This window comes from Somniosus microcephalus, chromosome 3, assembly GCF_052327205.1.
Source record: "Somniosus microcephalus isolate GS21.2 chromosome 3, FLI_Smic_1.0, whole genome shotgun sequence".
In the NCBI taxonomy this organism is placed as follows: Eukaryota; Metazoa; Chordata; class Chondrichthyes; order Squaliformes; family Somniosidae; genus Somniosus; species Somniosus microcephalus.
This window is the reverse complement of record NC_140989.1, coordinates 310,044,952-310,064,927: the sequence shown is the minus strand read 5'-3', so window position 1 is coordinate 310,064,927 and position 19,976 is coordinate 310,044,952. Positions and strand designations below refer to the sequence as shown.

At 37.7% G+C, this 19,976-nt stretch overlaps 1 protein-coding gene across 1 annotated transcript; it reads left to right on the top strand.

Annotated features, from left to right (window-relative positions):
- Positions 1-8,341: 8,341 nt before the first annotated feature.
- On the top strand, positions 8,342-12,164 carry dmrta2 (DMRT-like family A2). Its single transcript, XM_085982898.1, has 2 exons — positions 8,342-9,201; positions 10,732-12,164. Exons 1-2 carry the CDS (start codon positions 8,778-8,780, stop codon positions 11,601-11,603), a joined length of 1,296 nt encoding a protein of 431 aa, XP_085839024.1. The 5' UTR covers positions 8,342-8,777; the 3' UTR covers positions 11,604-12,164.
- The last annotated feature ends 7,812 nt before the right edge of the window (positions 12,165-19,976 follow it).

Here is a 19,976-nt window from a genome sequence, read left to right as displayed (position 1 = left end):
TTCTAATGACTGCTTGTTTATAAACAAAGTATCTTGTAAATTAGAATTGACCATACCAATGCCGAAAGCGTAGGCCATTTACAGAGTTTATATCTAAAATTGTCTCATTTAAAAAGTGGTATGATACAATTTGATGCAAATGCTGCAGTTAAAACAATGACATCAATGTAATTTTTGTTTGCATGTTTTTCTTCAGGAAGAGGATTTTTTGTAAACCAAGCTTGGCAACGTCACACACAATTAAAACGTTAGCTCGCTTATTTGTTAAATACCAGCCAACGTTTCAATTGATACCGACACAATGGAACAGGATAGAAACGTTTAAACTTCTCAGGCTGTGCCACAATCATTTTAATTGCATCTGCCTTTTCTAACAGTGAGGGAAGTTTATATTTCTATTTGCTGCTATCTATTTTCAAATGTTAATATTTAACAGTAAAATTGTACCTTGTGTTTACCTTTGTTTGTACCTCATCTAATTAATTACCAAGAAATTGTTGGCATTTTAATTAAATACTGGACAAGTCAACACGCTAGGGTATCCGAGTCCTATTTTTTCATTTCAAATTAACAGTTACTGATCTCCCATCGGAAGCCAACGTCTTAATGGAAAGAAAAGTTTATATTCTCATTCATACACTAATATTCATGTAATTAAATGTACACACAACAAAGAAAATACACGGAGCAATTGTGGAGGAAATTCGTATTTATAATAATTGATATTTCTATTCTATAGATTACAAATAAGATATATACATTTAAACAGTTTTATACAATACTATCCCTTCATGAATTTCAATTTTAAATTATCAAATGCGTTAAACTACGTAAAGTTTTATAGTCGCATATACAAGTCCATACTAAACGTGCTAAAAAGCATTCGGTACAAATCAAAGCAAGGCGTATCATTTTCTACATAGATCTTGGCTTAAGTTAAGCATCTTTGGACATTTAAGAAAAATCCAGAGTCATATGATGTGCATTTGTTTTTTCCTTCAGTTGTATGCCTATTTTTTGAGAGTTGCATATTGTTTGAGTTAATAGCTACCTTGGTGTCTATTATTTCATGATCTTTACGTTGAACTCCAGATAATTAATTTCAAGTTTTGTTGTCTGGGATTGTCTTTACTATAACCCCTTGCATTCCTACTCGAGCTGTAAATCTGATAAGCTACTTGGCAACTACATCTACCCCCTCCCCAACCCACAACCTCCTTTAAAAAAAACTACCAGGGATGGAGAACGTCTATGCTGCAAGGAACGGCTTCCTTGGAAGCTTTGGCGTGCGAACTAAGTAGCATAATTATTGCTTCATAATTGTACTCTTTTTCTTTGGCTTTTTATAACATTTAGAATCAGCCACGCTTGGAATCAGAATGGTTGTGACATTTAGGACCCGAGTGATTGTGTGGAACACTTCAAGTTTAAAAAACAAGTCTAATACAACTCCGAAGGCTAAAGAATACTCCTTTGAGCGAACACATTGAGTTTTGATTTCGGACAATGGTGTTTCTCAAATTTCTTCCAAAACCTGCACCCATCTGTGATCTAAATGCAATCTTTTTTCCTCTTGAATTCATTTGGCAAAGACGAAGCAGATGTATGGGACGGGGTTTGAATTTTAATTACAGCGAATACCTGGTGCATAAGAAATGAAAATCGTTTTCATATGGAAGAGAGGAAATAAATATCATTAACCTAACACCATATAACTTTAATCAACTATTCTAATGAGGTTTGAAGCGAATCACATTTGACTACCTTAAACGACCGGCTTTAAATACTCTTATGAATTATTATCTCATTAGGATAGTTTTTGTTGCATTAACCAACACTATTTTTGCTTAACCCTAAAATAAACTTATTTTAGTTGCATAAAAAGACACGTGCTATTGCTATTGGTGTTGGCAGTTTCCCTTTAAACCAGCGCATCTCCTTTGTAAACAGTTTTGAAGCCAGTCTCCGAAAGATGTGGTACACAGTCCGTCAATTAGTACTTTGTAGATGTTTGTTCCTACAGTTGCCGTAGTCCCTTTCAGAATGATCAGTGGTGCAGTTATAACAACATGCAACTTTTTTTTCTCTTAAAGCCCCTATTCACATTACCTCAAAGTGCCTTTAACCGGCGCAGAGGTGCGAAGATAAAATTGTCTGACGCTTTAATCCACGCCCGAGGGGTTGGAAAATAAAGAAAGAGACAGAAATGGTCCTAAAAGACCCGAAAATCCACACAATAGCTGTGGGAATCTGGTCAGACTTACTCATTTCGGGCTCTTCCCTGGAAATCCGTCAATTAGAAATAAGAGCATTATTAAACGGAACTGGCGGATTTCTTTAAAGGTGAGGCTGTTTGCTTAAAAAGCCATTCACTTTCTAAACTTGAAGAGCTCCGACATGCTGCCAGCAGCGGTTCTGGAAGGCGATTAAACACAAATGAATTGGACATCGACAACCTTCTGTCAGATGTTTCATTTACCCCAACTCGTAAAAGAATAATATGTAACCTCCGTTGTGAGACTGTGTACTTTAAGAAATTTAGATAAAATAATTACGAGCTTAAATGTAATCATCAATACGTACAAACCCCTAAATCCTTGCACATATACTACACACACACACACACACACACACATGCTAATGTTCAGCTTAATGCGTATTTTTTGCCAAAATCGCCTAAAATATAATTTTGTTGGGGCTGTTAATTTGCATTCATCAGCAATTGCCTCGGCGTAATACGGAGAGAATTGATAAGGCATATAACCGTTCATCGACGCAGTATCAATGCAGCAAACAGAGTTGTTACAAATTTAAACTAAAACGCCATACAAGATATTCTAGATTTATTTTAAGCAGCCTTGTAACAACATGACCGGATTCATCAAAGTATAAATACAAAAACGAAACGGATATCTTGTAGCCATATTAATATAAAGGAGAAACAAATAATATTTAACATGCCTTTTTAATTGTAACATGCAGGTTAACACCACAGCACACAAATGAAAATACGTAGTTAAAATTTAAATTAAACATTTCCCTCGTAGTTATGCAAATAATTAAAGTTGGAAACTATATAGTCCAATTCTGTATTCTGCAGTTATTTTTAGGTTTTGTGAACTGCCTTAAGGGGAGGATTGTATTTGTGAAGAGGACATTATCACATGCCCTTTGCTTCTCAAAGAGGTTAACAACCTAATGAACACTTAGTTAGGAGACGAAGCGTGCATAAGTGCTGGGTTTCCCAAAGCTTATCTGATGTTATATGTGCTACTCTAACCTTGTAGTAACCTAATTGTTTCAGCTCCCGCTCCGGGGAGCGGCTCAATGGCAATCCGGGACTGGGCAGCCTTCAGGTGGGGCAGCAGCAGCCAGCGAGCCGTGAGAATGCCGCACTGGGGAGCCAGGGTCAGCAACATGCTGCTACATATGTTGGGTCAATCTTTTCCTTTGTGAAAATTTAAAAACCCGGAAAAACTCAATCGTCTATAGGTTTTAAGAAAGTGTTCTTGGGTTTGCTCCAGAATAGCTTGTTCAAAAGTGAATTGTTTGAAGGAAAAAGTGACTCAGTCACAGTGGAACTATGGTTCGATTTAAACCCAGACCATAATAAACACGTGTTAACCAAATATGAAACCGCTTTTTCAATTTATCGCCTTTTAAAGACTATGCCATTTACCAATATGAAGTTTGGAAGTTAGTATTACACGTATACTTATGTGATAGCAAAATACTGCAGATGTTGGAAATCCGAAATAACAACAGAAAATGCTGGAAAAACTCAGCAGGTCAGGCAACATCCGTGGACCTGCTGAGTTTTTCCAGCATTTTCTGTTGTTATTACGTATACTTATGTGTTTGTATGATGTATGTGTGCACGCGTTTAGTTTACATGTACAAGAGGTACGTATACTTCAACCGCTTATATAGCTCGGTTACTTGCATGTTATATTATCATAATGCATTAATAAATCTATGCTGAGTGAGACGAATAATTCCTTTATTTTCCAACTTTATCGATATGTATTTCAAAAATACTGCGCTTTTTAAAAAGAAAATCAAATCATCGATTTTTTTCTTAAAATATTGCCACATTTACTGGCATGAAACGCGAATTATTATAAGACTCCGAATCCTGAAATATGAAATGTAGGTTTTGTTTCAAGACTTTGTTTATGAATATATAACATTCAGAATGTTAGAAATCATCAGAATTTTTTTTAAATAGCTTATGCTGTAATTCAAAAGGTATGAAACATTGTAATCAGCACCAGTGACATCAACTGCTTGGTGATATCTGGGTGCAAAAACTTAAATATTGTGTAAATCTACTTGAGTGACGTTTGTGAAAGCGAGCTTCAAAATCGGATATCTTCGAGGTAATTTTCATTCGTGTAAGATTCGTCCTGAGATAATTACTTTTAATGTCAAAAAGATTTAGTTTAATATCATCTCTATTAGACTCTTGGCTGGGTAATTAAAGGTGCAGATTAAACCAGCGGGAAACAGATGGCATTTACTTACACTGATTCATTCAGTAAACAATGAAAAAGTCAATGGAACAGCCCTGGAACAAATGAAACCTTAAAGACTGCTTACATTAGCAGGTACATGAGTACTGTCATCTGTCAAAGGGAGAGAGAGAACAGATAATAAACACTTAAGGATAATTCCAGATAAAAAAGGGTACTTGCACAAGCATGAATATTGGGCAGTTTTGTTACTTAATTGACAGCCAGAAGTGAGAACATCTACGCGAATAGGAATACCGCTATGACAACTTTTCAAAGGATAAATACGTAATTTGGCTAAAATCAAACAATGTGCGTGTGTCAGTGAGCTGTCAGTACATCTGAAAGAGTTTATATAAATAGTTACACACTTGAAAGGATACTGGCATGCGGTTTTCACAAAACCATAGTTGAAAGAGTAGAAAAATAGAAGGATACGCATTGATAAGTCCCGATAGTGCTATTTATTTAATGAACACGTTTATTATAAAGAAACCAACCTCCAACCTTATACATGACTCACAGTGGACACTACCGTGTCCAGATATGTCGGTGTTTAGATTTTTTTTAAATCAACAACGTTTATCAGTACTTCCTCCAATAAATCGTCAATACTATTCAGTTAAACTAGATGAACATTATTGAACGGTGTTCGTACATTCACCTCAGCGTTTCTGTTTTAATGCAGGCAAACTCATTAAAAAATATATATATGTAGATTTATTTGATTTTGTATTTGGCTGTACTTGCTTTTTGAGAACACTAACAACAAATCGTCATTTTTGGAGTGTCCGTCAATAAGACATTACTCCATCTAATAATATATCTGTTATCGGCCTAATGTTACTTCAGAACTTCTTCGAAAAGGAGAAACTCTGGCAATAATATTTCTCTTAGATGCTCAAAGCGCCAAACGGTCGACGCACAAGCTTCGTGCAATTGTACAGGATTGCAACAGAGCCAAACTTTGTTAACAATAAGTTCGTCTGTATTATCCTTTCGGTACAAATGAATTGACGTTGTATATTTGGATTTTAAAAACAGATACGGCATTAAAAATAAGCATTCCCATCAGTTTATGTTTATACTTTGATACCAAATACAGTAGTGATATTCCTTTCCATTCTTAGCATGTCATACCAGGTAAATTTGCTTTTGTAACCATATCCCTTTACTTATGGCCCCAAAATATATAACAATATGAATACACTTTTTGTCTTTCAACTGACACTATTATTTTGTCACCGCCATTTTGTTAGTTATTTCAATCCGTGCACTGATTGAGCTGTGCTTAAATCTCTCTGGTACACAGATCTCATCGGTTGCTTGATTTTGACCAAAATCCATGAATTTGAGCTGAAATGAAAGATGACACGGATTAAAGGGAGAGGTTGTGCTTTTAAGGCTACTGTTTTTTTAAAAACTGATCGACCAATGTCCTTTGATCGCTGCATTGCCTTTATAATTGCATTTGCATTGCTAACAGAATTTTAAAAAACACAAATCTGGAACAAATTGTGATGCTTTATTAAACGAGTATGTTTAGTATTTGTAGTCACGAAAAGACTGAAAGATGAACAGGATTAGTAAAATGCTAAACTTCGGACAGAAAATATTTATAACCTTTATTTTCTCTTCACAGATGCTGACTGATCCGCTGTGTATTTTCAGCATTTTCTGTTCTTAAGTCTGATACTTGTTTTAAGGAATCTTTTGGAATTATCTATATACTCAAAATATTAAGATCAGTGTACAAATTTTTTTACAACGTGCAGCAAGACGGGCAACCTACACATTTCGAACACAAAATAGCCCTTTCAGGAAGCGTGATAAAATGATCTATTTGAACGTCCCTTATTACATAATTACCCGATTTTATAAATCCAAACATCAACATTATATTCTTCCTGCCAAGGACTGTATGATTTCACATATGCAATTAGCAGTCAATATCACGTGAATTACATAACCACACAGACCTGTAATTCTGCCCTTTTTCTTAATTAAACCCGCGTCCCGCAATTCTTTGGTATCAAGGCGCGAAATTTGCTGTAAAGAAACTAGTCGATTCAGGTTAAACGATGCATCTTGCAGTGAATGAAGGCGAACGGCGGATAAAATTACCAGTTAAATTACCCCGGCTGCTCTAATAAGGGAGGAGGTGTCTGACAGCTGATTGATTTATGTTAGTTTGAAGAATGGCACCTCGGCGGGACCTTTTTAAATTCAGAATATTTTCTGTTTCGCTGCAGATTTCCCCATGTAGATTACACTTGGTTTAACCTGTTGTTTCCAATAACCTTGTTTAGATAAACTGTGTTGTGTTGCAAACGCTAAACGTAAGGACAATTAATTAAACCAGGTGGATAGCTAAGCATGTTTTGTCAATTAATCTTAATTATCACCAATTATGGAAACAAAATAAATCACACTCGAATCTTTAACGTAGGGCGCTGCGGTTCTGAAGGCAAACCTTCAGCTCCAATAACCATTGATCTGTCGTGTGACTGGGATCTGACTTCAATATGTAGCCAAACATAACACTTCAAACATTTTGCACAATGATGGGCTTTAATAGAAGTGCCGCATTTAATTAGGGGTCTATCTATCACATAGTCAGCCGTTTCCAGTTTCAGCTTTTTAAAATATTAATCCAGTTTCCTATTTAGTTTTAAGTTTCAACGACGCAGTTCATATAATAGATATTTTGAAGTTTCGATATTCGAGTAAATTTATGTTGCTGCTAAGTCGCTCACTTGTTGGAATGGATAAAAACAGCTCTCTTTTGGTTCCTCTGTGCCTTTAGATATAGAGGCACTGGTATATAATAGAGGTGGGACTGATGAAATAAAGTTACACATTTTATCATTTTATGAGAAGCGATGTTAGCAACAGTTAACATCCATCGGCCATTTCCGGGAACGTATTTCTGCGGCTCAGTGGATTGGATTGTTGTTGCCCCACTCGTCACTTGCCCTTTGCTCTTCCACCCGGGACCCTGTTGGATCATTTCTTTGGAAAGTGGGAGCAGAGGGATTTCTTACGACGGAATTTCTCGACTAAAACGGTTCTTTGACTTATTATACTGGCAAAAGTCCAGTTCTCCATTATGGTTTATATTTATATATAGTTGAAAAAAGTACCATTTTAGTTACAAACCATACGATTTTTCTCACTTTTTAATAACATTACTTGTAGCAGATAATAGATTATAAATTTGGTATGCAAAATTCAGGCGAAACCTCAAGACCACGAAACACATACTCTTGGGTTTTCATGTTTATGTTCATGTCTACATCACTGTAGTTTGCCTTCATTCTTCAGAATCAAGGATCTAGCGTCAACATCCATGAATAACGACAGTGTTGCCCATTTTTTAGTTAAAAATCTTACTGTTAGTCCAATTATAAGGTCTCACATTCACATTTTAAATTTATAATTATTTCATTTCATCCAGAAAATTGAAAGAACTTGCATTTTAAAGCTGTTCACAGCCAATGAATTATATCGAATTGACGATGGGAAAAATGACAAAATTGATTTGCTGAAACACGGATGTCAAATGTATAAACTAAAGTGAGCTATTTCTTCCGAAAGCTGTATGTGTTGATGACAGCGAACTAATTTAAACCGTCTTTGCAATTATCAGAGGAAATAATTACTGAAGTACACTTGTTACTTACCCAGAATTCAACGTCTGACTTACTCGGTAATTACATCATCCTGATAACGACTGTCTGCAAAAGAAAGTAGAACTTCGCTTTTAGTAAACATTTTGTTTAAAAAAAATAACGTCTCCAAATAACATTGAGCATAAAATAAAGGATAAAACTGCCGTTTAGGTTAGTATAGGAACAGTTGTATCTTTAAGATACTGTTGTAATTTTCACTTGGTTATTTTCGAAGGTTCAGGTGGACACTAGGTAACAGTAACCATAACCAATCAGAAGTGTGCTTTCATCCGCGTGCCATTCGGCCAATCGCAGGCGCCACATGTTGTCAATTTCATTCTAATGAAAACGTAACGAGCAACAATAGAGAGAGCGCGGGACTGGAGTCATTGAAGCTCTGTATCGAGCAGCATTAATGCTAATGTCACACATATCAGCGCCTTCTTCTCACACCGCTCTTAAGTGTCTTTCCTAATCTTGCCTGCGCATTAATCCGTGGCGATCCCAACTGTTTCCAGCTGAGTTTTTAAGAATTAGTTTGAGGTTGACATTTGTTGCAATCATTTTAAATTTAGCAGCAATCTATTCGAAAGTAATGGAACTGCGTACGGAGCTTTCCACCACCCCGTCTACTCCGACAGCTATACCTGTCTCAGTGGCGGGGACGCTCCTTCGTGCTCCGCCTCTGCTTCTACGCGCCACCGAGAAGTACCCCAGGACTCCCAAGTGCGCCCGATGCAGGAACCACGGGGTCGTCTCAGCTCTGAAGGGCCACAAACGTTACTGTCGCTGGAAGGATTGCATGTGTGCCAAGTGCACCCTGATCGCTGAGAGGCAGCGAGTGATGGCGGCCCAGGTGGCCCTGAGGAGGCAGCAGGCACAGGAAGAAAACGAAGCTCGGGAGCTGCAACTTCTGTACGGGACAGCGGAAGGATTGGCCATTGCAGCTGCCAACGGTATGATCCCATCCCGATCCACTTACGACGTCTTTGGTTCCGCCTGCTCCGATGGTAACGCAGGTAAAACTTTAGCTTTCAAAAGTTTCGGGAACTTTTGTTTGGTCGCTTGAAAACTCTTTGCTCGCAGTTGCAATAATAATCCGTACAGTTGCTTTTTCCAGTGAAGTGCTTGTTAATTTTAAATTCAAAATCAAGATAATGAATCCGTGTTTGTGGGAAGGTCTCTACCACAAAATCTTAGGTGTGTTTATTTAAGAACGTAATAATAATACCTTCATAATGAATTTATGTTTACTACGTTTGATTAGATATTTTAACATGTATTTTTTAAATGATTAAATATTAGTTTTTCCAAGATCAAATTTACAAACTAGTAATGAAAACGTGTAAAAAAAAACTGCCGCTCGGGAAGTTTTTAATTTACGAGAGAGCAAGTCTAGAACTTCCCATTGTCCTGGCCTCTTTCATCATTAATACTCAGTGGAGTAGTTTAGGCCTCAGATGTTAAATGCAATTTGATGTAATCATTGGATTAATAAACACCTCATCTGTTGTGGAATCTAAACTTTCAACCAATGACGATTAAAAAAACATTTTTCTTCTGTAGAAAATTTGTGCGGGCAATTACATTGGCGAATTATATTTTTCTGGTTTTGGTTATCAGTGTTATTTATTCACTTCAGAGACAGCATTCAATTATACTTTTGTTGATTTTCCGTGTACAGATTACATAATATTTGTACATTTTATATAATTGTAAGAGAAAAAGAGAATACGGAAGAATGTGATTTTGTTGCATATCCAGATGAAAACTAACACGAGTGAAAGGACCGAGACATAAAGGAACAGTTTAACAACGTTTGTTTTAGCATTAGTTACAGCACATGCTATTCCAAGTAAATACCCATTAAGAAATAATTCCATGAGGGGCAAATTAGTAATCAATTATACTTATTAAAAAGATATATATTGAGAGAATGGGATTATTTAGAAATATTTTGCACAGTAAGTGGTGTAATCTTAAAATCACAGGTCGTGTTTCCCGCTCTGATTAGATCACCGAGGTTCAAATCATTTGTTGCCCTTTTCCTATTATCCGAGAAGTCGCTTACGAGACCTAAGAATCTATATTTCAAAAATAATATTTGATTCAATTAAAAGTAATGATTAAGAAGCAAATTCATTTCAAATACAAGTTAAATATAGAGCTTTCTAAAACGTTTCGAACAAATCACTAACTCTCATCACATTAATTTGAGGAGTGGTTTCGAGTTCTGGAAAATCTAAAGTTGGGAATTGCTGTTATGAATATATGCTATAGTATATAGTTCCAGGACTCTGATCACAGCACACATCCATTGTAAGGAGATTTACTGATGGCAAAATGTGAGCTGTCAAAGATCCAACCTGGGTATCCTACCACCAGCTTTCAAAATCCCATTGTCTTTGTTGTTGTGCTTATTTTCAACTTGCCATGTATTTCTAAATAATTACGACAGTTCAGACAAGGAGAACGACTTTAAAACTGTTCTAGAAAAATCCACACTGGATTACAATAGTTTAAAACATTTTAAATCTCTTGATTTGCAGAAACTAAACTCCAGAAGTATGAGTTATTTCAAAAAAGTTTAATGCCACGAGCTGTTACTCCTCAACAGTCCTTGGTGAAGCCGATGACCGGTGACAGCGAGTCGGGCACTGGCAGTGTGCCGGGGACCTCGTCTCCAGACGTTCGTCACGGCTCTGGCTCAGAGAACGGAGATGGAGAATCATTCCTCAGCTCCCCCATCTGTAAAGTTCTTAAAGAAGGAGAAGATAGCCCAAGGACCATCACGCCGCTGGGCTCTGATTCTGGGTCGGAGGCAGAAAAGGACGAGAGAGACGGCACTCCGTCCACAGGTGCCCGCCAGAGGACTCCCATAGAAATTCTGACCAGAGTTTTTCCATCGCACAAGAGAAGCGTCCTAGAGCTGGTCCTCCAAGGTTGCGGAGGGGACGTTGTCCAAGCCATCGAGCAGATTCTGAACAATAGAGAACAAGACAAGGTTTCCGAAGAAACTTGGCACCGAGATAGGACTCATCAGACTGTGCAAGGACCTACATCACATCGACCTCTGGTAGCTGGGGCCGTGCCTCCTGCCATTGGAACTCTGGGCAACAGGTCTGCTTTCTCCCCACTGCAACCCAATGCGGCCCATTTTGCTGCAGATCCCAATGCCTATGCCATTGGGCCACATCTAGGACTCAATCCTCTTCGCTTAGCATATTCAGCCCATAGCAGGGGACTTGCTTTCATGACGCCTTATTCCACAACAGGTCTTGTCCCAACACTGGGCTTTCGTCCACCCATGGATTACGCCTTCAGCGACCTCATGCGAGATAGGTCCAACTTGCAGAAAGATCAAGTGTACACTAATGGACTTTACGGATCGGTTGTAAATAATAACATGGAGAAACAGTAAGTCGCAATGCTCCAAGGCGTCTTAAAACTGCCACAAAGCACTGGCTGGAATGCTGGGAAATTGCCCCATGCCTATGTGGTTATTTTAGAACAAGCATGGGGGAAAGCTAAATATTTAATAATATTAATAATAAACATGATTGTACAATAAAGTGCTAAGGTGCAATTTTGTTAAGGGTATATTTCGCTGGTATTGTAATTCATAGCCATAATCACGGAATTCCTTTGATTATTGTGTACTTAGATACTCAAGTGTAATGTCTATAAACAAAACTGAATTAATCCTAAATTATTAATGTAATATGTAGAAGATACGATATTCTAATGGAACCGCGGACAACGTGCTACGTACCTTTTTAAGGTGCAGATTAAATATTTTATTGTAGGTTTTTGAGTTAGGGCTTGTTTTGCGACTGTTTCTTTCAAATAGACGTTGGGAAATGTGTATATACCAAACGTCAGGAAAACTAGCTGCATTTGTAATTGTATTTAGGCAAAGGCTACAGCAAGACAGTAGCGCAATGTTTGTACACTTGCACTGTATATAAAAGCTTGCTGCTGATCTGTGTTGATTCTAGCATTTATTTTTCGTGTAAACAGTCAAAGTTATGTGTTTGCATTTGATAGAAATAAAAGTTATTTTGTAAACACATTTCTGGAGACGGATCTTGAATTAAACCTCTGACCAAACTAAAGCTGACGGCACAAGAGTTTATTTGTGAATATTTTTGGTTCGTTTGGAAAACCGTTATTTTCACGAGGAAATATATGGACATCCAAAGAACCTAGTTGTGGTAAACGAAATCTCGAGCTAATTCCGAAAATATTAAACCAATTTTCTGATTTCAGCGTATACACACAGTTGGCGAGGCGTTCTTATATCAAGCTTACTTCGAATTGTTAGAAAAGAACTAAAAGAATAACCCATTCATGAAATGCATGAAGTTTGTAACTCAGTCCGAAGAATACACTCGAGTGACATTAAAACTTTATGGCCATGTACATATAATAAAGAGGGGCTCACTGTATTGCTGAATTAAGATTGCACAACTCATCAAATTCGTAGCCATGGCAACCTAATCCTGCTAAACGGCTCTCTGGCAGAGTTGATCTATTTACTTTCTTGCATCAAGTATAACTGTGTAAACATCATGTCTAAAAGGACAGTGTTGAGCTTACAGCTACCGCTCATATATTGGTGTTCAGGAAGGGAAATATGAAACCTGTTTGAAACAGGGACATTTCTATCAGCAGCTCAGATGGGTTTTTACCTCAAGAAAATAAATGTTTAATTTTTTCAGTTTTTACTTTCACAGACCAATATCGCCGCTGATATGAAAAGAATGCTACATATCTGAGCTATTTTAGTGGACCCTTTACAATAACTTCCCGTCAACTAATCCAACACACATTTTGCAAGTAGTCCGGCAATATTACAAAACTTGTTCCTGAATCTTCCAGTCAGTGAAACATAATATGACTACAATACGACGATTTAATAAAGTGGGGCTTTAATAGTGAGCTAATTTGATTGGGTTGCCTAATTCCACTTTAATTGAAAAGAACTGTATTTAGGATGGTAGCAGAGTGTCTGTACCAGGAAAGTGGCCAACATCTGAATAAACCTTCACAGCTGAATTTGTTCAGGATGAGTTTCTATATCTGGGATTACTGCCGTGGGCGTTAGGACACAGAGGACTGCCACCGCGGTTATGTAAGGTCACAACATCTTTCGCTAGGTCTCTGTCAGACTGCACGTTATTACTGTTATTTCTGCAGGTTTCACCTATTTTAAAACAGAGCTTTGATATTAATTGGATTTTAACCACATCTTGCTTTAGAATTTACAACAAGCACTGCAGCCTCTCTAGTGCCACTTTGTTTCATTAATTATAAACCTATTTTACATCTATAAATACACAGCATCTTTAAATGTAATACTTTGGGAACATCAACCCGATATACTCACAAAGTACATAAAGGCGGGGCAATAAGAACGTTCCTCTCAACTGTCTCGCAGGTATGTAGAAGTTTAATTTAATCAAAATAAAGTTGGTTAGGAAAAATCATGGTTGTAGAAGATCAAAATTAAACTATTTACCACAATCTCGTCAAGTCTTTACATAGTTGGAACACAAAATGTAGTTACTTGTTCAGTAGTTTTAAATATTAAGAACAAAATAAGGTACGAAATGCTAGAACATTAATTATTAATATATTTCAAATAGTCACAGTGAAAACCGAAAGCAAAAAAAGGTGATGTACTCGTTTCCGCAAATCTTGTAAAGGAAATATAAATGTAATTTGAAGAGACACATTCCTTCCGGTATATTTAACTGTTTGTTTTTCCTTCAAACAAGCAGTTTGAGAATTTGTTTAAAAATAATAATGATAATGATTATAAGTATATTATCAATATTAAATAAAGCCGAGGCAAATATGGTCCTTTACTTTAGGTGCTTTGAATGATTCTAGAGTAAAACACGCCGAGGCAGTCTAAATGTAATAATAGTAAAGAGTTTATTAAAGTCAATTTCCTTATGTCATCAAAACACCGATAATTGCACCAGAAACACCTCATAAATTTCACACGGCCGTTACAAATGTGTCTCTGTTGCTGCATCCAATGGCTCGTGTTAATTGCATTTATTTAAAACGCAGATTTTGTAACAAAATACTAACAATGCATTTTAACATTTTAAATTCGTGGTTAATTTAAACATTTTATTAATTTGGGTAGCAAGTTCTAATTTTGAAAAGTTTCACAAAAACTCAAACAGCAGAAAGTAAGTGAAAAGGATTCGCAGACTGTCCTGAAAACGGTTATGTGAAATGTTTTAAAATCGTGGATTATTAATCAATGGTAAGTATTTGAATTTGTGAAACCAGTAACAAGAAACAATTGAATGTGTCACAAACAACATCGTTTCAAACAGGTTACATGAACCCGAGGACCACAGTTCGGAGTTGGTGGCATTCATTGAACGTGCGATTCCATCAATTAACGATCTTTATTCACAAATCACAGGATTTGGGAACAAAAATAAAAGATTTCTCTAAATTATAAATAAAAGGTTTCTAAATTATAAAAGGCGGTTACGGATAATAGTAATTCTGTAAATTTCAGCTATCATACGAACCCCTAAATCCTTTTGCATTTTGCATTCACTCTAATACATTCACTCTAAGTATTAGACGTATCTATTTCACAGTTTCTTTTCATTCAAAAATAACTGAATCTGTTTTGCATTTAACCGTGGAAGAAGTTGGAAGTTTTTATTGCGCTTTACACGAAGACTCTCCAGCTAAGAAAGATTTTGCAAAATTCTATGTTATCAATAAATAGCATCCGATTGAGTAGATTTTTTTTCACACTGAGGGATTTCGAGGGTATCGCAGTTCCCTTTGTGCGATTACTCTTTCAGGTCGCGGTTAGTACAGCTGGCGGTTATGTTTAAAACACTGCCCGTGATAGTTTTAAATTACCGTGCATTCTTTTGTTTTACAAAGTACTTAAATTATAAATTCACTATCAAACTGGCGAAGACATAAGTACTATCCATGTTACTGACGTGTTGAGTAATGTGATTAATTTGTCTTTTTGGTGAAAAAGCTGAGGTTTAGTTCTCGTAGGTGTCTGATATTTAATGATCCAAACATCGGCAACCTGCCATTACAGTGTAATGCAGGGAAGAATGATAACGAGCTTACCGACTCTACCGAATGAGTTCAGCCAACAGTAAACTGTATTCGCGTTTAGGAGAGTTTAATGAGCTTGGCCGCGATCTTTGCTCAAAGGATGATACTTATTTTTCTTCAACTTCAGGAAATACTCTATTTCGGTATTTTGGTGTCACAAACAATCTGCACACATTCTTTTCATTCCTCGCCTTTACATATTTCAGATTAATACCAGTATTGTTGACATTAAATACCAAGTAAAAAAGTTCAGTTTGAAACTTAAGTATGCTTCTGAGTGCTACTCAGAAGTTTAAAAAAATGCTGGGGATATAATTAAAAAACAAACGTTTCACGATCCGTGACGACAAATACACGAGTTGTTCGTTTAAGGAAGAATTCTTTAATAACGGTGTCAGTTGTGACATTTATTACTTTAAAAGAAAAAGTGAGCTCTTGGAGTTGGAGTGTTAAATTAATTAGTGTCAAAGCTGTAAACGCTATTTTGTCACAGCACATCTACAGTAAGTATTGTATTCATTTCACTGTTGTCCACTAAACATATTGTTGAAACGTTATTTAATCTTAAATGGCACTACAAATTATTGTTGAAAAGCTACTTTGTGCCGATTTTTTGATGAATCAGTAAGTATTGAATCCAAAGCCCCTTTGTCTGAATATAAGTGCTCATTACTGTGAGCAGGAGGCAGAGTCAGTACTTGTAACTTGGGTGTGGTTCAAAGGTGTATAAAAGTAAACAGTATCTGCTGACACACAGAGTGGTCTGCACAGAGTGGTCTGAAATGGCGTGCACTTAAACAGGGTGTTAAAGTTGGGAATGTGGAGAGAGTGGGAATTCAATGCAGAGGAGGAAGGAGGTGCTGCTTTTTGCCTCCAATACTTGTAGTGGTTTGGTTTAAAACATTTAATTTAATCTAGCTATAACTTAAACTAGATCTAGTAATTAGTTAAAAAACTAAACTATAAGCTAAGTTAATTAAATACATAAATAAAACAAGGTTATATAGGGATGGCAGTGCAGGTGGCGTGTCACAACTGCAGAATATAGGAGTTTGTGGAGAGCATGTCTGTAGTAAGTGTTTGCATCACAAGGAACATCAGCTCAGAGCTGTTGAGCTGGAGTCCGAGGTGCAGACATTGCGGGACATCAGGGAGGGGGGAAGTTACCTGGACACTTTGATCCTGGAGGCAGTCACACCCCTTAAGTTAGGTAGTGTTAGAGTTCTGGTTCGTGGTCAGGGGCAGGATGGTGTGACTGCGACTCAGGCAGGTAAGGAGACCCCAGGTGCAGTGCTGCAGGAGCCTCGGCCTTTGCCCTTTTCCAACAGGTACGGAGTTCTTGCTGCCTGTGTGGATGAGGGCGAAGTTTGCAGGGTGGATGAGCAAACTGGCCACAGCACCGTGGTACAGGAGGCCATTCAAGTGGGGGAAGTGAAAAGGAATGTTGTAGTGGTAGGGAACAGTAGAGTCAGGGGGATAGATACTGTTCTCTGCAGCCATGACCGGGAGTTCCGAAGGCTGTGTTGTCTGCCTGGTGCCAGGGTTAAGAATATCTCCTTTTGGCTGGGGAAGAATTTGGAGTGGGAGGGGGAGGATCCAGTTGTCGTGGTCCATGTAGGAACCAACGACATAGGTAGAACTAGGAATGAGGTTTTGTTGAGTGAGTTTGAGGAGCTAGGGACCAAATTAAAATGCAGAATCTCAAAGGTAATAATTTCTGGATTGTTACCTGAGCCACGTGCAAATTGGCATAGCAACAAGCAGATTAGAAGGTTAAAATTGTGAAAGAATGGTGTGGGAGGCAGGGGTTTCAATTCATGGGGCACTGGCACCAGTACTGGGGAAAGAGAGAGCTGTTCTGTTGGGATGGGTGCCAATTAAACCAGACTGGGGCCAGTGTCCTGGCAAATCAAATAACTAGGGTGGTAGATCGGGCTTTAAACTAATGAGGTGGGGGGGGGGGGGGGTGGGGTTGGTGTTGGAGGATTCAGGAAAGGGTAAATTTTAAAGCAGTAAGAAAAATGTCAAGGCTGTAGAGCAGAGTAGTGATTTGGGTAAAAATAAGCAGAGTGGGTCAGGAAGGGACAGAGAGCTTAACAAAGCTAATAGGGTATCAGTGACTAAGGTGACATCAGGGAAAAATAGAAAAAAGTTAAAGCTAAAGGCACTATATCTGAATACACGAAGCATTTGCAACAAAATAGATGAATTAATAGCACAGATAGAAATAAATGGGTTTGATTTAATAGCTATTACAGCGATGTGGTTGCAGAGTGACCAAGGTTGGGAACTAAATATTCCAGCATACTTGACTTTTAGAGCAGCCCTGATAATAAAGGATGGGATAAAGACAGTAGAGCAAAAGAATGTTAGCTTGGAAAAACAAGAAGTAGAATCACTTTTGGTGGAATTAAGAAACAACAAGGGGAAGAAAACACTGGTAGGGTAGTTTATAGGCCCCCCTAACAGTAGCTGTAGTGCCAGGCACAGTATAAATCAGGAAATTAGAGGTGCATGTAACAAGGGTAATGCGGTAATCATGGGGAACTTTAATTTTCATATAGACTGGGCAAACCAAATTTGCAGTAATAGTGCAGAGGACGAGTTCATGGAATGCATTCAAGGTAGTTTTCCAGAGCAGTATGTTGAGGAACCAACTCGGAAACAGGCAATCTTAGATCTAGTATTGTGCAATGACACAGGTTAATTAATAACCTTGTAGTAAAGGAGCCTCTAGGGTGCAGTGATCATAATATGATGGAATTTTATATTTAGTTTGAGAGTGATTTAGTTAAGTCTGAAACTAGGGTCTTAAATCTGAACAAAGCAAATTACGTAGGTATGAGAGCTGAGTTGGTTAAGGTAGGTTGGGAAACTAAATTAAAAGATATGATGGTAGATAAACAATGGCAAACATTTAAAGAAATAATTCATAATTTGCAACAAATATACAGTCCCTTAAGGAATAAAAAACCCACAGGAAAATTGGTCCAACCATGGCTAACAAAGAAGGAAAGACTTGCATTTATATAACGGCTTACACGATCACCAGATGTCCCAAAGCGCTTTACAGCCAATGAAGTGCATGTTGCAGTGTAGTCACTGTTGTAATGTAGGAAACACGGCAGCCAATTCACACACAGCAAGCTCCCACAAACAGTAATGTGATAATGACCAGATAATCTGTTTTAGTGATGTTGATTAAGGGATAAATATTGGCTGGGACACCGGGGATAACTCCCCTGCTTTTCTTTAAAATTATGCCATAGGATCTTTTATGTCCACCTGAGAGGGCAGATGGGGCCTCGGTTTAATGTGTCATCTGATAGACGGCACCTCCAACCATACAACATTCCCTCAGCACTGCACTGGAGTGTCGGCCTAGATTTTTGTGCTCAAGTCTCTGGAATGGGACTTGAACCCACAACCTTCTGACCCAGAGGCAAGGGTGCTACCAACTGAGCCAAGGCTAACAACCAAACAAGAGAAGTTAAGGATAGTATTAGATTAAAGGAAGAGGCTTATAATGTGACCAAAAAGAATAGTAAGCCAGAGGATTTGAAGGATTTTAGAATTCAGCGAAGGAGGACAAAGAAATTGATAAAGAAAGAGAAAAGAGAATATCAGAGTAAAATATGAAGAGACATAAAAACAGATTGTAAAACCTTCTATAGGTATGTAAAAATGAAGAGATTTGCAAAAGTAAACATGAGTCCCTTACAGGCAAAGACAGGGGAAATTATAATGGGGAATAAGGAAATAGCAGAAACATTAAACAAATACTTTGTATCTGTCTTCACGGAAGAAGACACAAAAAACATTCCAGAAATAGTGGGGAACCAAGGGTTGAGTGGGAACGAGGAACTTAAAGAAATTAGTATTAGTAAAGAAATAGTACTGGAGAAATTAATGGGACTAAAAGCCGACAAATCCACTGGACCTGATGGGCTACATCCTAGGGTTTTAAAAGAGGTGGCTACAGAGATAGTGGATGCATTGGGTTTTGATCTTCCAGAATTCTGTAGATTCTAGAATAGTCCCTGCAGATTGGAAGGTAGCAAATGTAACCGCACTATTCAAGAAAGATGGGAACTATAGATCAGTTATCCTGCTATCAGTAGTAGGGAAAATGCTAGAATCTGTTATTCAGGGCATGGTAACAGGGCACTTAGAAAATCATAATATGATTGGGCAGAGTCAACACAGATTTATGAAGGGAAATCGTGTTTGACAAATCTATTAGAGTTTTTTGAGGTTGTAACTAGTGGGGTAGATAAAGGGGCACCAGTGGATATAGTGTATTTGGATTTTCAGAAAGCATTTGATAAGGTGCCACACAAGAGGTTATTACACAAAATTAGGGCTCACGGGTTGGGGGTAATATATTAGCATGGATTGAGCATTGGTCAACAGACAGAAAACAGAGGGCTGGTTTTTAATTCAGGGGCGGGATGGGGTCATGTAATCCGCATTTCGTGTTATCCACCCGAATCTAAATAGATGTGGAAGATTGATTCAATTTTAACTTAATTGTCCAATTGAGTTCCAACGTGTGGGAACCCTTGGCAAATTATTTTTTTCAGTCTGAAAGTCGCCTCCAATGACGTCATCATTGCTGCTGCATTTAAGGTCTACAGCTAGCCTTGCTTCTTCTGCAGACTGCCAACCTTTTGGC